The following is a 27,090-nucleotide window of genomic DNA, read 5'->3' as shown; positions in this document are numbered from 1 at the left end:
ATCTGGATTGGATTTCCACCACCACATGCACACACCCACTAACCCAAACAAAAATCAAAACAATAAGGACTGTTCATTACAAAGATCCTTTCCCACACAAATGAAAGCTGTTATGATAATAGTTTTTTTTTGTTGTTGTTTTGTTTTGATTTTGTTTGTCTGCTGAAATGAAGTCCCCAATAAAAGCAACTTGACCAAGAGTTTCTTTTGGCTCATAGATTGAGGTTACACTAGCAGAGAGGGCAAGGCAAGGGGACACTGATGCAGCTGTTCACGAGGCACCCATCGTCAGAAAGTAGATGTGGATGCTGGCCTCAGTTGGCTTTCTTCTTTTTATTCAGTCCTGCACCTCAACCCATAGAGTCATGCACATTCAAGGTAGCTCCAGTCACATCAGTGAAACATCTCAGAAACTCCCCCACAAACTTGTGCAAAGGTTTGTCTCTCAGCCATCACTGATTCTATCAGGTTCATGATGGGAGTTGACTATTACACCAGAGCAGCTAGACCATCTGAGGTCTGAGTTATTAAAGGTGCAGCTTCGATATAATTACAGGTGTTTGTTTTAATTGGAAGAAGAATAACTTTCAAGAGAATTGAGGAAATCACATCATCCCAGGCCTTGGTGAAAGATAACTAAGGCCTGTGGGGAAGAAGGTTGGAGAAACTGAGGCAGATTCAGTAGCCATTTCAGAGGGAGAATTAAGACTCCCATTACATTTGAGTTAGTGCCCAAGGAAAGGGGAAGCTATTGAATGAACCTAGGGCAGACCGGGTCTTAAGTCCCTTCAGATAATCCAGTTTAGATGCGCAGAGCCCTGGGTCAGTGGCCGAGAATGAAGTTTTGAGTGGAACTCTTGTTTTTCAAATAGTGTTTTAAGGATATTAAAGGTTAATCATTGGATTCAGGGTGGGAGGGTCAAACTGAGAGGTAAAGGAAAGTGACCAGAAAGCAAATCACCCAGAGAGGGAATACTGAAGTGGCAACGGAAAGGATTTGTGCTCCTGGCATAGGGTAAGGTTTGCTGGGTGTGACAGAAAAGTAGAGGGGATTTCAGAAAATGAAAGACCTTGGCAACATCCTATGTTGTGTAGCCAACAGATATGTTAAATGTGAGCTTTGGAGGACTGAGAAATGGTTCATCAGTTAAAGGCAGTTGCTGGTCTTTATGAGGCCCCTGATTGGTTTGGTTCCCAGCCCCTACATTGTAGTTTACAGCCTTCTGTAACTTCAGTTCCCAGGGGACCCAACACACTCTTCAGGCTTCAGAGGGTACCAGGCACACAGACACACAGACACACAGACATACAGATACACACACACACACACACAGTATACATACAGATATGCAGGCTAAACAATCGCATATAAATACTAAAAATAAAATTAAAAAAAAAATGAGCTTTGAAGAGTAGCATCATCAGCCCTGTAGGAGGAACAATAATATGTACCAATCAGTACCCCCAGAGTTCCCAGGGACTAAACCCCCAACCAAAGATTACACATGGAGGGACTCATGGCTCCAGCTACATATGTAGCAAAAGATGACCATTTCACACATCAATGAAAAGATAAGCCATTGGTCCTGTGAAGGCTTGATTCCCCAGAATAAGGGAATGCAAGTCAGGAAATTGGGGGGAGGGTGATAAGCAGGGGGAGGAAGGATGGGCTAGAGGGTTTTCGGAGGAGTAACTCGGAAAGAGGTTAACATTTGAAATGTAAATAAAGCAAATATCTAAAAAAAGAAAAAGAAAAGTAACATCATTAATTTAAGCAATTTGGCTATCAAATTTCTTTAAACATTAATTAATTCAGAGTGTATGTATGTACACATACCATGATGTGCATGTGTGGAGGTCAGAGGATAATTTGTGGGAGTCTTTATCCTTTCTACCATGTGTGTTCTGGGGGTAAAACTTGGAATGTCACCCTTGGTGCCAAGCGCCCTTGATTTGCTGAGCTATCTTGCTGACACTAAGCTTTTTTCTAGTGTATAAAAGGACATTTTGTGTAGTATATTGGGTACTGAAATTGGGAATATAAGAAAAAAAAAAACAGACAGAATAGTCAAGTTTTTAAAAAATTGAACAAGGTAATTTTTTACTGAGAACTCAATTTTAAGAGCTAAATATGAGAAAAATATATTGAAAAAAATCTCAAGACTAAATATAGTTGACCTGGAAATAGCCTTTCACTGTCATTACTATAATTCTGGTATGTAGGTGGCTCTCAGCAGATAGGCAGACGTAAGAAGTTCTTCAGTTTTACTCAGTCTCTTTCCATATAATCTGACTGCTGTTAAGGTCTTTCAGTGCCAGGGAGTTCAGTTTAGCAAATTTGCAGTTAAATAGCAGCTACTTCTGGAGTCCTGTCACAGAGTGGTTCATGAGCTAGCTACACTTCTTCCTTTGCAAACTCTGGGCCTGTACTTTGTAAGAAACACTTTGTGAAGTTTTAGATGTAGTTAAATGTTATAAAGTATGTGTTCTCTAAGTTCTTTCCATTTTTTCTTATATTTTGCCTCTGCAATCCTTGAGAATGACCTAGAAGTTGTGGGAACTGAATTTATACATTAGAGCACCCTCTCCTAAATGCAGCACCTCCCATACCTCTTTAGGTCAACTATCCTTGTTCCTATATTTGTGTAGAAGCTTTTTTGGTTTTCTATATTGTTTTAGTTCCCAAGTACAACAGTAATTATATCCCCAAATACAATATTTAGCCTTTTTTGTTTTTTTGGTTTTTTTTGGTTGGTTGCTTTTGCTTGCTTGTTTTCATGATATCGTTTCTCTCTGTAGCACTGGCTGGCTGTTCTGGAACTCACAGAATATATTTAACTTCTTTTTTTTTTTTTAAAGACATTTTATTCATGTTTTAAAGTATTTGTCATCTCAACATTTCTGAAACATATTGCTTCACCCATTTTTAACTTATTTGCAGGAAAGAACCAGATTCTTTATCGTGTAGAATTTCTCAGCGGTCTAGATTTTGTTGACTGCTTTCCTGGGATACAGTTTAACATGGTCTTTCTGTCTCTACTTCTAGTAGCAGGAAAACAGAGAATCTATTTCAGGACCTTTCCACTCCCCCTCCAGCTTCCTCCTAGGTGTTGACTTGGGTGGTGGACAGGGGATGCTCTTGCGCCATGGGTAGGTAGTCAGTCCTCTGTGTCTGGCGGGGCAGCGGTGGCTGATGCAGAATGCTCTGACTGGTGCTGAGTAGGTGTTTAATTTCCTTCTTATTGATTTGCTAAGAATCAGTAAGGAGAAAGTAACTCCCACCCTTCATTTGTCTAGTCAGTGGTATAGTTGGAAGGGAGACACACATTTATCTGTTATTTGATATTTTCATTGGAGCACTCCTAGATTAGATATCTGGGTCCCACATGCTGCCTGGCTACACTCCTGGAGCACTTTCCTACTGCTAAATAGAATTTGTCTTGGTTTGAGGTCTTGACTTATCAGTTAGACTCCGGCTGAGCACAACTAGTCAAGAGTCCGATTTCTCTCTCCTTTGTAGCCAGATCGATGTGTAGGAAGATCTTTACTTTCTTAGGTCCCCGGATTTAAACCAACAAAGGACAGGTTGCTGAAGAAAGATAGGTTTAATTATCGTCATTGGAAAGAAGTGACAAAGGAACAGTTAGGATTTGTATTATGTGTAATCTTTCTTTAAAAGTAGAAACATTAGTTGGAATAATAATCACACAGCTTAAATAATTCAGTGAGATAGTTTTGTATGTATATACTCTCAGTGTAAATTAACATCTCTGCTTTAAAGGGAATATTTTTATTTTGAGGCACTTATGAGAGATGGTGGCTCAGATCAGATTCCCTAAATGAAGTATTCCTTAGTGAAAGAATGTATGTAAATTTCTATAACCACAAAAGAAAGCCTTGAGCTAATATTCTTACCCTGTACTTTAGAGTAGTCATTAGCTAGGGACTGTATCACAGCAAGGTGGGGAAATATTATCGTATTCTTAGCCATCAAGTTGGTAGAGATTGGCAATGGGTCAAAATTAGTTGTACATCAAATATTTTTATCCTGAAGTCAGAGATGTTAGGTCAAATGCAGTGGCAGTCAGTAAACGGTTACTGAAGGAACTAAAGATAGTCTTGAATAACTTTGGCTTTTGATTTGCAAAACTGTCTATGCAGATGGATACATGAGGTTCTAATCATCCAAAGTCAACTGCTCTATATAATTTTTTTTTTTTTTTGATTTGTTTTTTTCGAGACAGGGTTTCTCTCTGTGTAGCCCTGGCTGTCCTGGAGCTCACTCTCTAGACCAGGCTGGCCTCGAACTCAGAAATCCGCCTGCCTCTGCAGGCGTGCGCCACCACTGCCCGGCCAATATAGTCTTTTAAGAGACGTTTTTACAGTACAGGGAAGTCAAAGAATCTACAAATCCATTACTTCAGACATATCATGTTTTGGGGGCATCCAAATCTGCTGTTTTGAAGTACAAAGTTAATTGTACCTTGTCCTTATTACCATCCTGACCTTTGGAGCATTAGAATATCTAATCGTATCCCATACCTGTTAACTTCCTTTGCCTCCTAGTCTGATAACACTATTGTATTTTTGTCAATTTGACAAAAAATAGAGTCACCAGAGAGGAGGAAAACTTAATTGAGGAATGACCTCCTTTGGACTGGCCTGTGGGTATATCTGTGGGGCATTTCCTTCATTGGTCATTGATATGGGTAATGTTGGCCCTGGGCAGGTGGTATTAGATTTCAAATGAAAACAAGCTGAACTAGTCAGAGGCTGCAAGCCAGTAAGCAGCATTCCTCCTTGGTCTTTACTTCAGTTATTGCCTGGGTCCTTTCTTGGCTTCCTTTGATGTTGAATGTAATATAAGGCATATGAAGCCTTTCTCCTCTAAGTTGCTTTTGGTCAGAGAGGTTTATCAGAGCAACAGAAAGCAAACTAGGATTCTATTATACTCTGCTGTTGTATAAAATCAACTTTCCTTTTTTTTTTTTTAACTCTCACACAAATAAGCTGTTTGAATTTGCATTTAAATTCTTGTGCTTGACATTTTGCTTAACACAATTTTCTCTACCTTTATGTGTTTAGCATTTTAATAGCTGGAAAGGGAGAGAAAGGACTTTTATGGGAAGGGAAAAAATGACCTTTTGTAAGGGTAAATCACCTGAAGGAAACACATGCTAGTTTTATGGCTGTGTTCCCCCTCCCCCACCCCCAGGAGGGGACTTTTGGGAATCAAGAACTTCGGGAACTCAAATACTTTTCACTCAAAATAAGTTTTATATATATTTTTTATTATTCTGGACTCCTTCAGGAGTATATATGTATATTTGTATATCCATATTCTTATTAGTGTGTTAGAGTTTTATTTCTGTGATAAATATATAAAGGACACAGGAGTTATTTTGCCTCAGGTCTGGGAGGTTTCAAAGCTTGGTTCTCTGACTCCATTGTTTCTGGATCAGTCAGGCAGAACATCTTACTAGAAGAATATGTTGGAATCAATTCCCTCACCTCTTTGTAGTCAGGAAACAGGGAGATTTAGAATGGGGATCAAGGATAAAGTTTATATTCCCAGGGCACGGTGACATACTCTCAAAGCCCACATTTGGTGACATATTTACTCCAGCAAGGCTGTGCCTGCCCAAACAGCAGGAAACCAAATCTTTAAATCCCCGAGACTATGTAGAACATTTATCATTTGCATCACCATGAGTATAATGAGAATTCATAGGAAGCTACCCTATATGCTATGTCTCATTGGTAGAATAATAGTAGTAGATTATCCCCTAAAGCCTGTAACTGTCTGGACACAGGTTCTTGGACCTGATAATGGCACCACATAAAGGTTTCATTTTGAAGAGTGGCCCTTAAAATCTTGTCATGGTTATCCCCATGACATTTGTGCCCTGTTGTCCTTGCCAGGCCTGTTGTAATTTTAGCTAGCGGCTCCCATAGTGAGACCAGATTGAGTTCTTCTCTCCTCCAACAGTTTGCATAGCATCTTCAGCACTGTGAAAGTTAGCCAATAGATTAGGGTGAAGCTTCCAGTCAATCCCAGCTTGATCCCCCCCACTCCCACATTCTGTTATTCAAATATATGATGTCTTATGCAATAGGATTTTACTGTTATGTTTTGGAGCATAACTAAGGACAGTGGCAATAGTATATCATTTTAGGATGTATGTGACCTTACTGGCCAACAACCCTATAGAGGTAACTTATTCCTGACGTGGACCAGTATCTTCCTAAATAGAGGGAAACAAAGAGAAATTCTACCAAAATCAGAAATAAAATAAGGACATCCATTCCCCATCTCCTGTTCAACACACTTGATATCTATATTGTCTGTGCACATTCATGTGTGTATTCATATGTATGTGTGTATATGTGTGTGTATGTGTGTGTGTATTGTTATCAGGTGAAAGAGATAAGAGATACAAAAAGGAGGAAAGGAAGAAGTCAAGAATGTCTTTATTTGATGATGCGATTCTTATACATTTAGGGCCATAAAAAGACAGCCAGAAAATGACACTTGATGAACACATTCAGCAATATAGCAGGATGCAAAATTAAAACCAACAAATAAGTCAGTAGTCTTTTTATATAATGACAACAGAGAAAAACCATGGGGGAAACAATATCATTAACATTTACCTACAAAAGCATTAAAATATTCTTGGAATACATCCAACCCTGGAAGCAAACAACTTCAAAACAATGAAAATTTGAAGTCATTGAAGAAAGAAATCCAAGAAGATGCCAGGAAATAGGAAGACTTCCTACACTTGTGGTTTAGTTAGGATAAATATTGTGAAAATGGTTGCCTTACCAAAAACAGTCTACAGAGTCAATGCTGTCCCCATCAAAAGTCAAATGCAGTTATTCATTGAAATGGAAAAGAATCTTGAATTTTATATGGAAATTCAAAAGCCCAAGGAGAGTCAACAGTTCAGGATGGAGAATGACAATTCAATCTTCCCATCTCGCCACAATTTCCAAGGCTGTATGCTTACTGAATAGAGTTAAGTCTGCGTCTGTGCTTCTGTGTGACCCTGCCGGTGCACGGTCTAGCATGGGGAGTATATGGCGCAGAAGCTCCTTTCTCTGTGTCCTCCAGCTCTTGAGAATTAAAGGAGACGGATATGACAGCCTTAGGCTTTTGTAACTTTATGAAAGTTGCAAGAAAACTTTCTTTGCTTATCAAGGAGAATAAGAAAGGGAAGCAGAATGAAGAGTCTTAAGTCTCTGCAGCAGGGGCTGGAGAGATGGTTCAGCGGTTAAGAGCACGACTGCTCTTCCAGACGTCCTGAGTTCAGTTCCCAGCAACTAACCACATGGTGGCTCACAGCCATCTGTAATGGGATCTGATGCCCTCTTGTGGTGTGTCTGAAGACAGCTACAGTGTCCGCGTATGCATCAAGTAAATAAAAACTCTTTTTAAAAACTCTATAGTAGACCACTTTTAAACATTTAGATAGTTTGTATACATGCTGTTTATAAAAGGTGTATATGTGTGTGTGTGTATTTATGTAGTAAATTTGTCTGCACATGTAATGTTCATAGCATACTTCCTTGTTCTTTTGTGTTGAGCAGAAGAGCCCAGTGTATCAGCAGAGCAAAACATAACGCTGGAGAGGCCTTCTCACCTGGAACTGAAATGCATGTTCACGGCAACTGGGGATTCGAACTCAGTGAATGTGACTTGGAAGAAAGATGATGAGTTACTTGAGATTGCTGATGGTTCCAATATAACTAAAATGGGCAACACCTTATCCAGTCAGTACAGGTTTGTATATAAGCGTACGGACTGCCAGTCACAGCCAGTTAGACTACACGTCTTTCTGTTCACTAAGCATTTTTTTTCTTCTGCAGTCATTTAAATGTTCTGCTAATTTTCTAATTTTCATGTTTACAGAATTATTTCTGTTTTAAAATTTTGATCCATAACTGTTCATTTTTATTAAGTATTTTGGGAAATAAGCCTGTATTTATAACTCTAATTATCTCTAGGTTCATCGTTTTTAATAGCAAACAAATGGGAAAATATTCTTGTGTCTTTGGAGAAAAGAAGCTCAGAGGAACCTTTAATATCAAAGGTCAGTATTTATAACTTCAGCATTACATTCTTAGATTTCTCATGTCCCTAGGGTTTTAAGTAATTACTGTAGTAATAAATGTATATCAGATGAAAGAAAATCATTTTCTTTTCCTTGAACTTGAGTTCCAAGTTCCTTGAATATATAGCCTTGCTTTTTTATATCTCCTTTTCTTTCTTCCATATTTTTCTTTTATCTTAGTTTAAAATACAAAATTTAGTCCAAAGTCAGCTGTCAAGGTTTTCCTAAATCCTATATTTTTCTTTCTTTCTTTTTTTTTTTAAAGATTTATTTATTATTATATGTAAGTACATTGTAGCTGTCTTCAGACACACCAGAAGAGGGCATCAGATCTCATTATGAATGGTTATGAGCCACCATGTGGTTGCTGGGATTTGAACTCAGGACCTTTGGAAGAGTAGTCAGTGCTCTTAACTGCTGAGCCATCTCTCCAGCCCCTTAAATTATTTTTTAATTTAGCCCTGTAGCCTTCTAGTTTTGAGAACAGTCATCTAGATTGTGAGTTCCTACATTCTCAGATGGCTCAGAGGACCATAAAAGTCTCATGGACTTCTGTGATACACAGTGGTACCTGCATTTTTGTGTCATTAGGCATGGGCATTTCAAAACACGGTCATGTGTCTTCCAGTGACCAAGATGTAACTTGTAACTTGTGAACGATATGGTTGGGTAATTTTGCCCTCTGTGTTCTTTGTGAGCCTGCATAGTGTGGCCCACCACAGACCTTGGCCTTGTGTCAGACACTGCTGCTTTGAGACAAGAACCATACCCAGGGGGTCACTGCACTGAATTAGTGGGCAAGTGTCACCTAAAAGGCACACTTTTCATGGATAAATTTGCTGGACTGGCAATGGAGAGGCAAATGTGCTAGTGTAGACTTTTAAACACAGCACACTTGGGCACTGCTAAATTTAACTTAAATGTGTTTCTCATAACCAGGCAGTGGTCGTACATGCCTTTAATCCCAGCACTCATGAGGCCTAGGCAGGCCGATCTCTAGTTTGAGGCCAGCCTGGTCTACAGAGCGAGTTCCAGGACAGCCAGGGATACATAGAGAGACTCTGTCTAACAAAAGTAAACCAACCAACCAAGCAAACAAAAACTTTTAAATTTTATAGTTTATTATATTTAACTTGTAGCTTTTTATTTTGCAAATTAAATTTGCTTTTAAACAGTTGAGCTTTATTTATGACAATGGCCTAAACCACACTTTATAGTTAACCAAACATTTTTATCACATTTAATAAACCTTTTTGGACCTTCATAAATTGTTTTGTTAATAAAGGAGACACGCCCATTAAGTACATCACTACTGATACCTTCCGTCTACAGACCACCAGCCGGTCTTCAGAGCTACAAAACATGACTTTTGTTGAGAAGGTCTTTGTTTGGAAGCAAGCCCGTGGTGATTTACTCACTTTGGTTTTGGTTTTGGTTTTGTTGTTATAGCGTTGCTGGTGAACAGATAACTTGGGATGAATGTTCCCATCTCTTGAGTCACATCTCTTCTTGTGTCAGGGCCCATGGCTTTGGGAATGAATTGAAGTCAGTGAAGTAAAAGTTTTCATGGAGTTCTTGATTCCTTTTCCCTCACCTCTTCTCCACTTACCCTTCCTCTGGTAGCAGGGATGCTTCTTGTCCGTGTTAGGTTGGTTCATTGGTGCCATTCAGTAGCATTTTCTTCTTTTCTTACAGTTTTTTTAGAAACCTAGTTATGACATCCCACTCTTCCTCATGGGAACAAACAACTAGAATATGTTCCTCATCATTAAACAAAACATTAGAAGGTCTCAGTGTCCTAATAAAGACTAATTCTTTGAGTTAGATAACTGCTTTCCTGAAAAGTCCAACATTTTGTGGTAGATTAGTGAGCCAGTTAGCGGGTGTTTGGAACATGGAGTCGGTTGGCATAGCGATTGCTCGGGTTTTGCATCATAGTCATTTACCAGTGATCTGACACTTCTGAAGCCTGAGTGGCTTCTGACAACCTATGGATGCTGTGCTCGGGGCTCACCTGTAGCAGAATGGTCTGCTTCCTCACTGAGGCTCTACTCCCGCGTCCCTCACCATGCCCCTCACCATGCCCCCTGTGTGCTCACACTCGGGACTTCTTTCATTTCTTTTTTTTAATTATTACAACTTGGAAATGATATGTATATATACATATCCATGTAGTTATTCCCTTCGGTCTTTCCAGTTGCAGAAAGTGATGTCATACTTGGGTTACATTGCGTGTGCTCTCTGTTTAGCTCTTTGTTCCTCTGTGGTCTGATTTAACTTGTGCAGCAATAGTCATGGTGTATTTTCCTCCTTCCCTTCCTTCTTCCTTCATTTCTCCCTTCCATTCTTCCTTTCTTTTTCTTCCTGTTCTTTCCACCTTCCTCCTCCTCATTCTCTTTTTTCCTTCCAATGAATAATGACCAAAATCGTAGATACTTCCACTATGTATTTTTAGGGTTGTCTTTTCCAGTTTTGTGAAGAGTGGCATTGGAAATATGATAAGGATTGTGTTGAGTCTGTAGAGTATTTTGGTCATTGTCTTAGTTAGGGTTTTACTGCTGTGAACAGATACCATGACCAAGGCAAGTCTTATAAAAGACAACATTCAATTGGGGCTAGCTTATAGGTTCAGAGGTTCAGTCCATTATCATCAAGGTGGGAACATAGCAGCATCCAGGCAAGCATGGTGCATGAGGAGCTGAGAGTTCTACATCTTCATCTGAAGGCTGCTAGCAGAATACTGGCTTCGGGGCAGCTAGGATGAGGGTTTTGTTGTTGTTGTTGTTTTTTTTTTAAAGATTTACTTATTTATTATATGTGAGTACACTGTAGCTGTCTTCAGACACACCAGAAGAGGGCATCAGATATCATTACAGATGGTTGTGAGCCACCATGTGGCTGCTGGGATTTGAACTCAGGACCTCTGGAAGAGCAATCAGTGCTCTGAATCTCTGAGCCATCTCTCTAGCCCTTAGGATGAGGGTCTTAAAGCCACAGTGATACACCTACTCCAACAGGGCCACACCTTCTAGTAGTGCCACTCCCTGGGCTGAGCATATATAAACCATCACAGTCATGAAGCTACTCTGCTGGACCATGAGCACTGGGGTGTCTCTCATTGCCTAGGATACTTTCATTGTCTTCCCAGGGTTTTTTGTTTGTTTGTTTTGTTTTTTGTTTTGTTCTGTTTTTTCAGTGTAAAGGCCCTCTACCACCTTTAGTTATTTCTAGTTTTTGTTTAGTTGTTTAAGACCATTGTGAGTGAGATTGTTTTGTTGATTTGCTATTGGCATATGAAAAGCTACTAATTTTCTTTATTGATCTTTGTGTTTGTTCTTTTGTTCAGGTATTGATCCTAACTAAATAGAGTCTACAAGGTCCTACAGTCGCCCCTCCTCCCCAGCTTATATCTCCATCATTTCATTCTTTTGTTTTGTTTTTCTGGATAAGGCTTCCAGTTCTATATTGAATGAGAGTAGACACCCTTGTCCCATTCCTGATTTTTAGTGGGATCCTTTTGAGTTTTCCCATTTAGAATAATGAGAAGTTCTAGAATAATAAAGCCTTCCTGTATATATTGTTTTTTATAATGGTGAGGAATCTGCCCTGTATTTCTATTTTCCTGATGATTCTTATCACAAATGGTGTTGAATTTTGTCTCCAATTGAGGGCTAACTGAAAAGGTGGGACAAAGCAAGAGGGGAGTGGGATATTTACAATATTGGAGCAGAAGAAATGATTTGAGCGTTGATAGAAGGAGTCTAAAGAAGAGAATACATGGGAGATGGGAGAGAACAACAAAAATACAAACAAAAACAACAATAAAAAGCAAACCTCTCGATTATAATGTTCTATACGTACAATATAATCTATGTATGCCGTCCCTGGTGGAATGTTGGTGGGCCCAATCTTACGCATGTCTGCTGCGGGAACCCAGAAGTTCTGTGATTTTATGAGTATAAATTATCAGGGCTAGAAGGCAGCAGGTTACAGCATTGCTTCCCATTCTCTGGCTTTTATATTATTCCCACCCTCCTTCTACGGGGGTTATTCCTAAAGCCGTGGAGGAGTTGATATAGAAATATATAGAGTTGGTAGCACAAAAGTCACTTATTTTTGGTCTTTGGCCAGTGATAAGTATTTTGCATTTTAAAAAAGAAACCTCTATCAAGGCTGAGAGCAGCATTGATAGGTATAAATATAGATATTTAGAAGGCAGTTCAAAAATATGTATGTTTAGCATGGCAATTATAGGTTTCTTCCAGGGCCTCTGACCTCTCAGCCACAGGATGTCTGTCTGTCTGTCTGTCCATCCTGATCTATTTATCTACTATCTATCTATCTATCTATCTATCTATCTATCTATCTATCTATCTATCTATCTATCTTTGTTTCAAGGTCTCATATAGCCCAGGCTATTCTCAGACTTGTTATGTACCAAAGAATGATGTTTACCTTTTGATCTTTCTGTTTTAACTTTCCAAGTGATGACAAGCATGTACCACCACGTTTATCTCCACATGTTTTAATCATATCTCTCAGGGCTGCAAAAATCTGTTACTTTTAAAATTTGCTTGAAGCGGTTTAATTCAACTCATTTGTTTTTAATACCCACTTAACATTAATGTAACTTTTAAGTATGCATTATATCCTGAAGATACTTATAAAATTAATAACCTTGGTTCTTCTGGAGAAGTTCTTGCTAAAAATAATAATTCTCTGTAATTTAAATCAATTTATAATTGATTATTGCTTGGAGAAATAATTTTATTTGAGTAGAGTCTAAAGGCATCTGTACAACCATTTATTTCATAGTTATTTTATTAGGTTTGTTAGGCTTATGCAACAGTGTATTTTTGTAAGTATCATCTACATGACTTGCTTATGGTTTTTCTTAGGGAGAATGATCAGTACTACAAATTAGTATGGATAGAACGCTAGTTTCATGTTCTCTCTTAAGTTGAGTGATCTCTTCTCCATTTTATTTTACTTTTGCTGTAAACTGCATGAGTCAAGCCCAACTTATGAGCATAACACCTTGGGACAATTTACACTGCTTCTGTCCTTAGGGGAGCTGATGTGTTACTGTGACATGGTACTGATGGTGTGGAAAAAAATATCTCCTGCTGACCCTGTTCACCTATAATGCCCACCAAAGCAGGAGAGCAGAAGTAGCTAATATGTTGAGAATCATGCACCACCCACAAACTCTGGCATGAGTGGTTCTTAGTGGTCTGTCAAATAGTATGAGCCAAAGAAAAAAAGAAAAGAAACAACTTCTGTAAAATGTATTAATATCAAAAATCTCAGGATAAGCTAGCCAGTGATAGTGCACACCTTTAATCCTAGCACCCAGGAGACAAGAGGTAGGTGTATCTCTGATGAATTCGAGACCAACCTGGTCAACAGAATGAGTTCTAGGATCTAAACAGAGAAGCCCTGTCTCAAAGACCAAAGACAAATCTCATATTAGAAAATGCAAACATTTAATGGTGAGATTTTGATAATGTAGCTTGTATTGAGCCTGGCCTGGTTCAGCCAGCTCCCTTCTGTAGTTTCCTTAGCTGCCTTTGATATGATAATATCTAGTTGCCCTTAACAGGAGCATGGCTTTGAGCCAGTGTTCTAGCCTGTGAAGGTGCACACACAGAGCTTTATTTTTGTAACTTTTGGACAGTTATGACTTTCACTAAGTAGATTCAATCCAATATATCCAGATACTACTTAGAGTTAGAAATTTCACCATCCAGTCCTGAGACCCCACCCGCCCCATGTGTCCCACTCTATTCAAAGTTTCAAAACACTAAGATGGTGCATTAGGACACTATCTCCCTGCCCTTGTATCAGTATGTGTTTTAAGACATGATTAGTGGCCCAGAACAAACTGTGATCTTCAGTACAGTGAAAAAAAAAAATTCCTGGGCTGGAGAGATGGCTCAGTGCAATGACTCTTGCAAAGGTCATGAGTTCAAATCCAGGCACCCACATGGTGGCTCACAACCATCTGTAAAGAGATCTGATGCCCTCTTCTGGTGCGTCTGAAGACAGCTATATAGTATTTATATACATTTAATAAATATATCTTTAAAAAAAAATCCTAAGTCAGAAGTGGTAGCTTCATGCCTTTAATCTCAGTACTCTGGATACAGAGGCATATAGATCTCTTTAAGCCAGTTCAGTTTATATCTTGAAATCTAGGACAGCCAAAAAATATATATGTATGTATGTATGTATGTATGTATGTATATATGTGTGTGTGTGTGTGTGTGTATGTGTGTATAAGTAATCTGGGAACTAAATCCCTCCCTTCCCCAAGTTGCTTTTGGTCATGGTGTTTATCACCTCAATAGAAACCCTAACTGAAATATAGGCCAGGTTTGAAAAATAGATTACCTAAAAGATAAAGAGCCCAGGATAGCAAAAACTGAGCACGCACACACACACACACACACACACACACACACACACACACACACACATATACACACATATAAATAATTCAATTTCATATGGCTATTGATCGCCACACTGAGCCAAGCAGAGTTGGTGGGAAGCGGGGCAGTTTTAGAAAAGGCATCGTGTTTAGCCAAGTTCTAAATTTCTGCTTGATTGACAGTTGCCATAAAAAAGGGAATAAGAGAAAAAGATTTTGTTGTCAACATTTGAGATTCTCCGTTTCTGGGTTGTCACCTGATGTCACTTATGTGGGCTGCATGCAGCCTTACTCCAGCCTTCAGATGAGCCAGTTTAAGGTCATGGCCGTGGCTTCTATCCAGCTCTTACAGAATACCAGCTTTTCCTATATAGCCCTTCTCGCTGCCTCTTATGTATCCCAAGCATCTCCTTCACAAAACTTTACTGAAAAATAGTTCCTCCTGTTGCCGTAGAAATTAATCCCAACCCAGGGTTTCTACCCGTGTTGGAAAATTTAGTTCCCAGATAAAAAACACATACAACCTTTATATTTACAGTAAGCCTTAAGCAGCCTAATAGCTGGGCAGCTGCCTACCGTCTTGGCTGTGAGAATTGACTTTCCTATTGATAATCCTGAGCTATTACTTACTCTGTTACTACGTTTCATCTGAGTTATTGCCATGTTTCATCTGGGCTGCTCTTCTCACTAATTGTCCAGCCCTTGGGCCACATTTTCCTTACTCTTAGCCCGTGGAAGCTTCTCTTCCTCCTCCTACACCTTCTCCTCCTGGTTCCTCTCTGCCCCCCAAGCCTGGAAACCTCAACCCCATCTATATGTCTTCTGCCCAGCTACTGGCTATTGGCGTCTTTATTTACCAATCAGAAGTAACTTGGGGCCACGATGCATTGTGCAGACTCTTATCTCTGGACCAACCAGGTCCTGGGGCTCCACACTTAGCATCACAATCCACAGCGAAAGACCAGACCTTACATCCTGGTCCCTGCTCTCTGTCCAAACTTTGCTTTTCCCACTTTTGATTCTCAGTTTGTGAATACGTGTCAATCTTTTGCTCATGTTTCAACACATAATTTCCTGCTAAAACATGACGTAATTCTGAGAAGGAAGCATGCTGTGCTGACTCGATTTATGTCAGTTTAACAGAAGTTAGAGTCATTTTGAAAGAGAGAACCTCAAATGAGAAAGTTCCCTCACCAGACTGGTCTGTGGGCTGGCCTGCCATGCATTTTCTTGATTGTTGGTTGATGTGGAAAGGCCCCGCTTCAGTGTAGGTGCTGTTGACCTGGGTGCTGTAAGAAAGCAGACAGAAAGCCATGGGGAGCTGCTCAGTAAGCAGCATTCCCCCATGGCCTGAGCTACTGTTCCTTCCTCTAGCTTCTTGTCCTGCTCTGAGTTCTTGTCCTGATTTCGCTTAGTGGTGGAGTGTGACCTGAGAGTTGTAAGCGGAAATAAACCCTCCCTTCCCCAAGTTGCTTTTGGTCATGGTGTTTATCACCTCAATAGAAACCCTAACTGAAACATGGGCCAGGTTTGAAAAATAGATTACTGAAAAGATAAAGAGCCCAGGATAGCAAAAGCTGAGCCTCACCAATGCTGGGCTTCAGAATTTGCCCTTCAGAACACTGGTAACCGAATGGCGAGTTGGTCCATGAATCAGGGGCCTAGGAGAACCTACCCTGTCTGCTTCTCCACATGGGCCTGGAGCAGAGTGGATAAACTCTAGTTCAGGTTTGGAAGGGACCTGGTGGGTTTAGAAAAAGGTGAGGCAAGTTCTGATCCATGCTTGATCTGCAGGTCTCTAGTTGGCACCTCTTTTAAAATAATGGGGAGTCTTTTATGCCCTTGAGTAAGCCAGCAGGCCTCAAACATGGTGCTTCTAATAGAGCCTCACCTAGTGCTGCGTGCTTTGTGAAGAAGTCTGGTGAGATGGGTGTGTGTGTGTGCACCTGGGAGCCTGAGGCTGCTTTGTGGGAATATCTGAGAATAGCTTAGGCCCCACCCCCACCCCATTCCAGTCTCCCCACCTCATGACAAAGCCAGAGATAGGGAAATGTGCATCAAAAGGAGCCAAAGTATGTGATTGTTGGCTAGCCAGGAATCTCACAAGCCATCTCACAAGCCTTGCCTGTATTATAACGAATCTTGGGAAGACTTGACAGGGTGGGCAATTAGAACTTACTTGCCTCTGTCACTGCTGTGTTGTTCACCTAAGGACAGAACCTACCAAAAGAAATCCTATTTTTGGTCTTTGTCTGGTTATTAACATCGTCATTTCTTTTCCAATAGTTACTGAATTTTTTTCTGTTTCTCATCTTTACAACTTTAATCAAAATTAAAGTTAGTTACTAATTAGAGACGAATCTATTCTCTACAATCTGGGGCTGATGACTTGGAGAAGAAGGTGCCCATTCATCTGAGTAGGGGGCAAACAGACTCAACAGCAATGGTGTTACTGATTTCTCTAAATTTCCAGTTCTAGAAAACAGACCAGCCCATCAGTGTACTACAACCCTAGCAAGTATTGTCAGTTCTGCACTCTGAGGCTCAAAACAGGCGTATTGAATGAAAGGAAGGAACTTACGTGGAGTCTAACAGAGAGCTCAGTCCGCAGACCACTGTCCAGCCTGAGGCAGCTCCCACCACGCCATAAGGATAACCAAATCAGAATAAGACGTTCTGGGATTCCGCCTAGTTGAGCCTTTACGGTTTGACATTTAATCATTTTCCTTTCCTCAATAACTTAAAATATACTTTTTATATTAGTATCAAGACAGATGGTCTATTCCTTCCCTTGGATCTGGGAATTGCTTCCAGTTTCCTCATAATGGTTAGTTTCCTCCCTGTTGGAGCCATCTGGATTCATAAATGAGTTCTGAGGTGATCTCAGTAGACACAGGATTCGGGACCAAGCATATAGGAGTAGCCTGCTTTGTAGCTGAACACCTATGTGAGAGATGTCTCTCTCCCTATCCCTTTTCACCTGAATCCATGTAGATTAAAATTGCTTTCTTATTGTTTTTTTTTTTTTTTTTATCAAGTTACTGTCTGCTTTTTCTCTGTATTTTCTCATTAAAAACTATATGTTGAACCGGGCAGTGGTGGCGCACACCTGTAATCCCAGCACTCTGGGAGGCAGAGGCAGGCGGATTTCTGAGTTCGAGGCCAACCTGGTCTACAGAGTGAGTTCCAGGACAGCCAGGGCTACACAGAGAAACCCTGTCTCGAAAAAACCAAATCCAAAAAACCAAAAAAAAAAAACAAAAAACAAAAAAAACCCTATATGTTGTAAGTGAGGTATTTCTTTTTTTTTTTAGGCTTTAAGTATCTTATCTGTTCGCCATACTATGTAGGTCTAGAAGGAAGGTTGTTCTGATCTTTTAAACCGTGCCTCTCTTTACTGTTGACAGTGCTCCATTACTACTGTTGATCAGCAAGCAGCCCTGAAGAGACTAGGATGATATGTATACTTATATCAAAGCCAGTGACTTGGGTTCACTTTAAACAGTTATAAACAGAAGGCTTGCTTCTGTCACTGCTGTGTTGTTCACCTAAGGACAGAACCTACCAAAAGAAATCCTATTTTTGGTCTTTGTCTGGTTATTAACATCGTCATTTCTTTTCCAATAGTTACTGATTTTTTTTCTGTTTCTCATCTTTACAATTCATGCCTCATGTAAATGCCAAGTTACATCGGTAGAAAATTCAAGAACCCTTGGACAGCATATTTTATCTAGAGTCTTAGCTGTAGAAGTTGAAAATCTTTCTAATCACTGCACTAAACGTTAAAATTAGCTATAAATTTAGATACCATAATATGACCTATAGACACTACAGTAGTTTTATCTATTTTTTCTTTGCTTGTTAACTTAATAAACAGAACACACAAAATTAGCAAAAAACAAACCTTAAGTTTAGTAAAATTAGGAAAAAGAAAACAAAGGTATCATTGCTGATCCGTCTCCAGACAGGACAAACTTTACCTTATGGCTTTCTATTGATTGTGTTTGTGTGGCAGTTTCTTTAAACAAACTGTTCCGGTATTTTTAAAATTTTATTTTTCTGACTTCCAGTTCCTTAGCATTGTTGCTAATTGTATATACTTCAAACTTTCTTGACTAAGTTCCTTTGAAGTGATGCTGTAACTATCTTTCTAAGTCTCCCTTGTTTGCTGTGCTTTAATCTTCCTCCTGACAGTGCTGGTGTTCAGTGCAGAGCTTTGTGCCCATTGGGCAAGCACTGTGCATCACACCACATTCCCGTTTTTCCTTGACTCTCCTCTGTCCCTTTGTGTCACCATTTTCTCTAACTCTGCTGGCTCTTTACAGATCTGCATCAATTACGGCTATTTTCTAGCTGAAAATGTTGCCTTTTAAACCATGCACTTAAGGGTAAAGCTCTGAAGAAACTGTTCCATTATTGTAGTTAGCGGGAAGCAAGAACAGCCTTGAGAAGAGGAAGCTCCTTTTTATTTGGCTCAAGCACTTAATAGTCTGTTGCAAACTTGGGATGGTTAAAGAGGTTTAATCCCTGGAGGCTTTCCTTCCAGTTGTACACAGCAGACAGTTCTATTGAAGTCTTCTTCCATCCACTCCTGCTAACCACTACTGCTGATGTCTCCTAGAGACTGCAAGTTGGCTTCATTTTATGTACAATCAAAATTGCATGACGACAAAAATACGTTAGTAAGAAACAAAGAGGGGAAAATGACTGTAAATTTAGTTCATTTCTTTTACTTAAACAGTTTCCATAATATACATTTTCCTGATTTTTTTTTTCTTAGTACCCAAAGTTCATGGAAAAAACAAGCCATTGATTACTTACGTGGGGGATTCTACTGTGCTGAAGTGTGAATGCCCGAATGGCTTTCCTTTAAATTGGACTTGGTACATGAGTAACGGAACTGCACAGGTAAGATTCTATTTGCCGGGGCTAGGAAGACAGTTCCATCTGTGAAAGTGCTTGCCCTTTAAGCACGAGGACCAGAGTTTGGATCACTATCCCCATGTCTAAAGTGAGGCACGTTTGTAATCCAAGCACTGGGGACGTGAGAGACAGGATGACCCCAGAGGCTGTCAGGCCTCACGGTCGAGGGTTGCGAGTGTAGTTGCGAGTGTACTCCAGATTCAATGAGAGACTGTCTCAAAAACAAAGAGGAGCACAATTGCAGAAGGCACTGGATGTTTATCTGTGTCCTCCACACATAAAAATGTGCTCACACACCTGTTCAGACAGGTATATACACGTGTAAGCACAAAAGATCTTTTTTTCCTCCTCTGATTTGAAGAAAACAAAACAAGAAAACTTAGTTCATAAATAAGATTATGGCTGATTTAAGATTCCCAGGAAAACTAATATTTCTGTTCTAACTGATAATTACCAAGTGATAAATGGAGTTGTCATTGGGTAATCTCAGGGAATTGCATTATATGTGTGAAGAAACTCTTAGTGCTTTATTAGCTCATACGCAACTTTTTTTTTTTTTTTTTTTTTTTTTTAGGTTTTGCAATTTATTCTTGGAAAGAGAATTAAAATTTGTTTTCAGAATAGGCATGATGGTTTATGCATGTAATCCCAGTACTAAGGAAACAAGACAGGAGGATTGCTCTGTGTTTACCTGGAGTAAAGAAATGGGACCATTTAAAACTAGACTAGCCCAGCCAAGGCTGAATAGCAAGGCTCTGCTAAAACAAAATTAAAAGTAGAAAAAAGGAGAGACTCTGCCTAGTGTAGTAGGGACATAATCCCAGACCTGTGGGAAGGTTGAGTTGGGCGATCATTGTGTTTTCAGGACATGGATAGAGTTTGATGGTATCTCAGACTCTATAATGAGGGAAAACCAAAACATTTATAGTTGACAAGGCTAGAAATAACTTTAATAACAAACCCCCCTTTTTGCCAGGAACTAGGGAAACAGACAACACAGTGCCAGCCTCCTTTTCCAGCTTGTGTCCTGAAGTATCTGACACAGGATGTACCATCCCATGTGAAAAAAATAAAGGGGTGCTGTAAGCATTGGAAAGGAGTGGCATACTGCATTTCAAGGCTTTTTGTATCTAAGACAAATGACTTCGTAGAGCTGATTGGAGGAAAACAATAAGACCATCCAATGAATAAATTGTCGTTGGCTTCCTGTCCTCTCCCAGATTGCCTCCAAGGGCTCAAAACTCTGGGACATGTTACTCTAGGGGTGCTCTTATCTTGCCTTGGTGCTAATGAGTATTCAAATTAAAATCCTATTGAAAAAACCTGCAGAGCATATGAAACAACAAATCTTTTAATGAGGTGTTAAATTCCCCCTGAAACAAACAGGATACTTTGGAAGAAAGTCCGGGAAGGGAACATGTCTAGTTCTGTGATAACAATGATGCCCTAATGCTTTATGAAAACGACTAGAGGCAGCTTAAACAATGAGTCCTCTGCCCTTTTGTATTACTGCTGATTAGCACAGGTAGCTGGAAATGTTTCTGACACATAAATTATAAAAACAAATATTGGCTGGCTGTGGTATTTGGAATACATAGCCTAATAAATTCATGCAGATGTGATCGCAGACAAAGTGGAGCCCAAGTCAATTTATATTAAAGTCATAGGATGCCCTTCTCTGCATCCCTGTGCTTTTCTGGAAGAATCATTATCCTCTTCATTTGGCATTGGGCCTGGCCATAATCAGCTGTGAGACTGGGCTAGGGAAGGGGTCACAGGTCAACTTTTTAGGTCAAGTACCACTTTAAGATGAAAGTCACCATCCATGTCAGAATTAGCTCTGAACTTTCTTAAACTGCAGCCCTTTGATTTATTGTTTCTGATTCATATGGTGGCTTTTGTCATGAATATTTCAGGCCATGCTGCCTGTCTACATAGAGATGGGCAACAGTCTTTTCTCCCTCTTCCCGTATATATCTGCAGAGAATTCTTCCTCGGATGACCTCTGAGAACATTTGTATGCAGCTTAGCACTTAATTGAACATCTCAGGCAAGTGACAGCATAGTAAGGGTAGCAAATGTCCTGAGAATAAAATTTAATTTAAATGGATTAAATAGTAACAGCTTCTAAGTGTGAGTTTGTGAGCCTGAGGAAAACCCAGCAGATCTCAGAAGCCAGTCTACTGGGGAGAGAAAGGAACTGGGGCATGAGAGGGAGGAATTGGGATCTAAGACATCACAGCGAGCTGGCCACTGGAGCTGCTACTGGTCATCCGTGTAGGGAACTAGTGATGTGAGGTTAGTGATATATCTTCAGAGGAATGACTAGAAGTGGGCTATTTTGTGCCTGTCTGTCTTTGTTTGTGGACAGCTAGTCATACACAAGAATGAAAATCCAAGATGACTAGACACGGTTTTCTGCCTTAAATTCTCACCTAATAGTTGCTAATGGCGATCTAGACATATTCTTGTAGGCTTAGACATGCAGGGCTATATCCTCACAGCTGAATAGAATTTTTCCTCTTGCATGCTGCTGGAATACCAACGCCCTGCTCTGACTTTAAAGGTCTGTTTTATATAATGTCTCATAAATTTTAATATGCCCCTTTCCGGTAAGTGGTTCCGTCTTTCAGCCTTGCTCAGAATTAGATCACAAGGGACATGTGTCTCCTTTTGCATTATGTAAGGGGTGTGATGTCTCCTTGCCTTAGGTTCCCATTGATGTTCACGCGAATGATAAGTATGCTATAAATGGTTCCTATGCTAATGAAACAAGACTCAAGATAAAGCATCTTTTGGAGGAAGATGGAGGATCCTACTGGTGTCGTGCAGCCTTCCAGTTAGGGGAGAGTGAGGAGCAGATTGAGCTGGTTGTTCTGAGCTTCATGGTGCCCCTCAAGCCATTTCTGGCCATAATCGCTGAGGTCATCCTCTTAGTGGCTATCATTCTGCTTTGTGAAGTGTATACCCAGAAGAAAAAGAATGACCCAGGTAAGATTTCTTACTTTTTCCATTGCATTATCACTTACTGATGATGCGTATTATGGCTTTGCACAGTGTAGTCACTTACAAGTCCTGGAGAAGGGCTGGAAGGATGGCTGGGTAGAAGAAGCATTGGTTAAACAAGTGTGAGAACCTGAATTGAAGTCTCCAGAGCTAATGGTGCGAGCATCTGTGATCTCAGCGCTCCTGTATAAAGGAGAGAGGTAAAGGCAAGAGATCTCTCTGGAAGGTTAGGTGAACCAGCCTCACGTACGCAGTAGAAAAGAGCAAGAAGATTCTGTCACGGTGGAAGTTAAAGGCGAACAGACACCTGAGGTCAGGCTGTCATCTTCATACCCAGGCATTGCTCCTGCATACTTGTATTCTCACATGTCAATGTCCACATATGCAAATACATGCATGCATACACACAAAAATAACTAAGAATGGTCTGTAATGATTTTTCATATTTGGACCATTATTTAGGTTTGCAACAATAGGGGTGATGCTCTATGAGCATGGATTGTTTTTATCTCTTAAAGAGTATCAATGTTAAAATATCTTTCTTCTCTTGGTGCCACTAAACACCATTTAGGGAATGTGTGTTGACACTAGGATTTAGGCAAAAACAAAAAAGCAACAACAAATTACCGCCCCCCCCCCCAAATTTGTTTATTATAAATGGTGCAAAAGAGGGTTTTTTTGTTATTGTTGTTTTTGTTTTGTTTTGTTTTGTTTTTACTTAAATATTTTAATCATTTATTTCAGGGGAATTGCACATGTGTGTATCTGTGTGTGTGTGTGTGTCTGTGAGTGCTCATGTGTACATGTATATTTGTAGGTCAGAGCACAAACTTGGGTGTCGTCCTTAGGAACTCTGTCTACTCCATTTTGACACGGTCTTTCACTGGCCTGGTGCTCACCCATTAAGCTGGTGTCGTGTTGTAAGCTCCAGGCCACTGAAGCTCCATGGTTCCTCATGTTTCCCTGTCCCCACAAATGTGCATTGCCACACCCAGCTTTTTATGTGGGTTCTGGGAATTAATCTTCTGACCTTGTTCTTCTGTGGCAAGTGCTTTATGACCAAGCTATATCTCTATCTCCATTTAAAAACTATTTTATCAACTCTTTGAGATTCTTACAAAAGCCAAGGTTGCATTAGTGTTGTTTAAAACCCATTTCTGTTGGGCTATTGGATGAAAAATCCTTAATAAAAATTGTCCTTTATTCTGTATCTATTTTCTGATTTTTATACATTTTTGAAAAACTTCAGTGGCAGGCTGCAGTTAAGAGCACTGACTACACTTCCAGAGGTTCTGGTTTCAATTCTCAGCAACCATGTGGTGGCTTACAACCATTTGTAATGGGATCGGATGCCCTCTACTGATGTGTCTTGATAGCTACAGTATACACATACACACAAAATTAATAACAGTTTTGAAAAAAAAAATCCCAGGGTGCCAAACATCTCTTAATCAGATATTCGGATAAAGTCTGGCATCCTGCTGAGAGGGAGCAGAGGGAGGCGAAGCTACTCAAGGTGGTGTAGCTGTCCTTTCCATAGAAACGCGTTGTTAGGGGCAGGTTGAATTGAATGTGCATAAGTAGCACCATGTCCTTAATTGCCATATCTTTTCTGTTTGTTGTCATACAGATGATGGGAAAGAATTTGAACAAATTGAACAGCTGTAAGTATTATTTTTTATTGATTTTTTTTTCACTTTTGTAAAATGCCAATAAATATGAAATTAAGTAAAATGTTTGCAATTAGAAACAAAAACAAAAGGAGATGCCGATGTGCATGCTGTTTTCTCTATATGTCTGTGTGATGCTGATGTTTGGTACTCAGCCTACCCCTCCATCACTTACTGGTCTGTGCTTCTGATTTTGTTTGTGCAAACATTTTTAGTGTTACTACTATATACATTTGGTAAATTAAGTTTTATGTGTGAGTGGTTAGTACAAACTTTTGTGCATAACAACCAGGAGTATTAATTTTGAAGTGATTCTTTACCTTTGTTGTATTTTTGATCACTGATTAAAAACCTTCTTAAGACTACAATATTCTTGAGGCTAGAGAGATGGCTTAGTGTTTAAGAACATTTCATGCTCCTACAGAAGACATGTGTTTAAATCCTAGCACTCACATAGCAACCTATACTAGTTTATAACCACAGGTCCAGAGGATTTGATGTTCTCTTTGCCTTATGGAGGCATGAGCACACATATGTGCAGGCAAAACATCCATGTGAGGAAAAATATTAGAAGGGGAAAAATTTTACAATGTATGCATAAGAAGAAAATAGAAGAGAAAATTATTACAATGCAGCTATATAAAGAGAAATAGAAGGGAGGGGGCAAGATTACAATGTATCCGTACTAATTAAAATAGAAGAGGAAGAAGAGAACAATGCTCAGACCTCACCAGATCCCCCAGATCAGAACCACTTATGCTGGGACCAGGTATCTGGGTGTCCTTGGTGTTCAGGTTCTGCCATATTGAAAGTCTCTGGCCTAGAGTTCTATCAGAATCACTTTAGAGAAGGTTTGAGTTTTGTTCTCTTACAGCTCTCTCAAAATTAGATAGAACATGTGGGTAGCTGGGAATAAAATGACCAGGGATCTGCTTTGGTTGGGGGATGGTGGAATACTTCTGCTCTTCCAAACCAGAGAATAAAGGTGCTCAAGTCAGGGACTACAATCTGAGAGCCAGCCAATAGTTGTGAACCAAGGGCTAAGAGTTCAGACTAAGACAGCTGAGAGATACCCATGAAAGGGGAGGCCCAACCAACTGTTACCAATCCAATCCAAGATGGTGGGCACGGCCTGTGAACCTACATCACATTAAAGAGCAAGAAGGGTCCAGAATGTTGTTTTTTGCCTTTGTTTTTTGAAATTATTTACTTTACATCTCATTCATTCACTCACTCGCTCACTCACTCACTCACTCACTCACTCACTCCTGGTCAGCCCCTTCCACAATCTTCCCTTTCTCTGAGTGGGTGAGGTCCCCCCCTGGGTATCCTCCCACCCTGGCACATCAAGTCTTTGCAAGACTAGGCACATCGGCTTCCACTGATGCCAGACAAGGCAGCCCAGCTAGAGTAACATATCCCATGTACAGGCAACAGCTTTGAGATAACCCCTGATGCAATTGTTTGGGACCCACACGAAGACCAAGCTGCACATCTGCTATATATGTGCAGGGAGGCCTAGGTTCAGCCTGTGTGTGTTCTTTGGTAGGTGGTTCAGTCTCTAAGAGCCCCAAGGGTCCAGTTAGTTGACTGTTGGTCTTCCTGTGGAGTTCCTACCCCCTTTCAGGGCCCATAATTCTTCTTCCCTCTTCTTTGATAAGAGTCCCCAAGCTCCATCCAGTGTTTGGCTGTGGGTGTCAGCATCTGTGCAAGTAAGCTGCTGGGTGGAACCTCTTAGAGGACAGCCATGCAAGGCTCCTGTTCTTTACATACTCGTAGAGTATTCGATGTATTTATTAAAGAGGCATTTTGACCCAGTTTATTCATAGGAGCACCAATAAGATAAGTGCTCTCAAAGTTATAAGTTGAATTTTAATTCTTAAATCTTCCTGATTTCTTAAAGTCAAAAAGTGTGACAGCCATTCATGTAAGTAAGGATAGTTGTACTGGGCTCTGTGATGTCTGTTCTTCTGCCCAACTCCTATCATGCCTGGTGTTGTATAGTCACTCTGGCCTGGGGCTGCAGCCATTGCTATACTGGCAGTGGACTTCTAGTTCCATGTAATTTAATTTTTATTTCCACAACTTATCCCACTTACTGCTTCTCTCCAACATCTTAAGAAGCAATGTCAACATGATTCCATCTATAATATAAGAAATGAGGTTGCCTTTTACTTGAAACTGGAATAAAACACATCATGTATTCCATCTTTTATTACATTGTATCCATCACTGAAAATGTCATTTAGGTATAAATTAACAAGGGTATTTTAAGCTCAATTGGATCCACCCTTTCTGTGATTCATTTTAGATACTCTAGAATTTAGTTTGGAACTCATTTTATTTTTCATAAAAAAACATTTTCATATGTTATATGCCTGTTATATTTGATATATACTATGTGTTTTGGTTTGCATTGTCCTTTTTAATTTCTTGTTAAAATGATTTAAAAATAAAATATAGTATCAAAACCAATGACTTCTTTTAGGGAGAAAAGTAACCCATTTATTTGATTCATTGTCTGACCATCCAGACATCTGTACACCGATTGTGACATACATGGTTGGGTGGCTGACTTCAGTGATTGATAGTAACCATGAGCCACAGGCCTGCCCACCACATCCCCACTGCTCTTCACTGTGTTTGGAGACTTTTTCATGCAGATGTGCTTAAGAATCTAAAGTACATACTTGTAGTTTTGCTCTGATGCAAGAGGCCGTGTGTAGCTTCCATTTTAATGCAATAGCCATCACATTATGACACCTGTCTCATGCAAACCAAAGCCAAAGCTCCTGATGTTATTTGCTTGTTTCAGAACAATGTGAGAGTTACTGTTACATACATGCCCATGGCCCTATGCTTGCTTGGGAAGAACCAGTTTTCCCTCTGCATAGACCAAGCAGGTCTTTGTTACCATGACTGTGCCCTGCAGGTCCTCCCT

General features: G+C 39.9%; 1 protein-coding gene across 1 annotated transcript in view; it reads left to right on the top strand.

The window, feature by feature from the left end:
• Nucleotides 1–27,090, top strand: part of Emb (embigin) — a 53,969-nt gene that overhangs the window by 21,653 nt on the left and 5,226 nt on the right. The window contains exons 3-7 of the mRNA XM_052159405.1: nt 7,594–7,786; nt 8,011–8,096; nt 19,331–19,458; nt 22,185–22,464; nt 24,110–24,143. Of these exons, the coding sequence (XP_052015365.1) occupies nt 7,594–7,786; nt 8,011–8,096; nt 19,331–19,458; nt 22,185–22,464; nt 24,110–24,143 (721 nt within the window). The remainder of the gene's footprint in view (nt 1–7,593; nt 7,787–8,010; nt 8,097–19,330; nt 19,459–22,184; nt 22,465–24,109; nt 24,144–27,090) is intronic.

This window comes from Apodemus sylvaticus, chromosome 16 (assembly GCF_947179515.1).
Source record: "Apodemus sylvaticus chromosome 16, mApoSyl1.1, whole genome shotgun sequence".
Taxonomy (NCBI): Eukaryota; Metazoa; Chordata; class Mammalia; order Rodentia; family Muridae; genus Apodemus; species Apodemus sylvaticus.
This window is presented reverse-complemented; position numbering and strand designations above follow the sequence as displayed.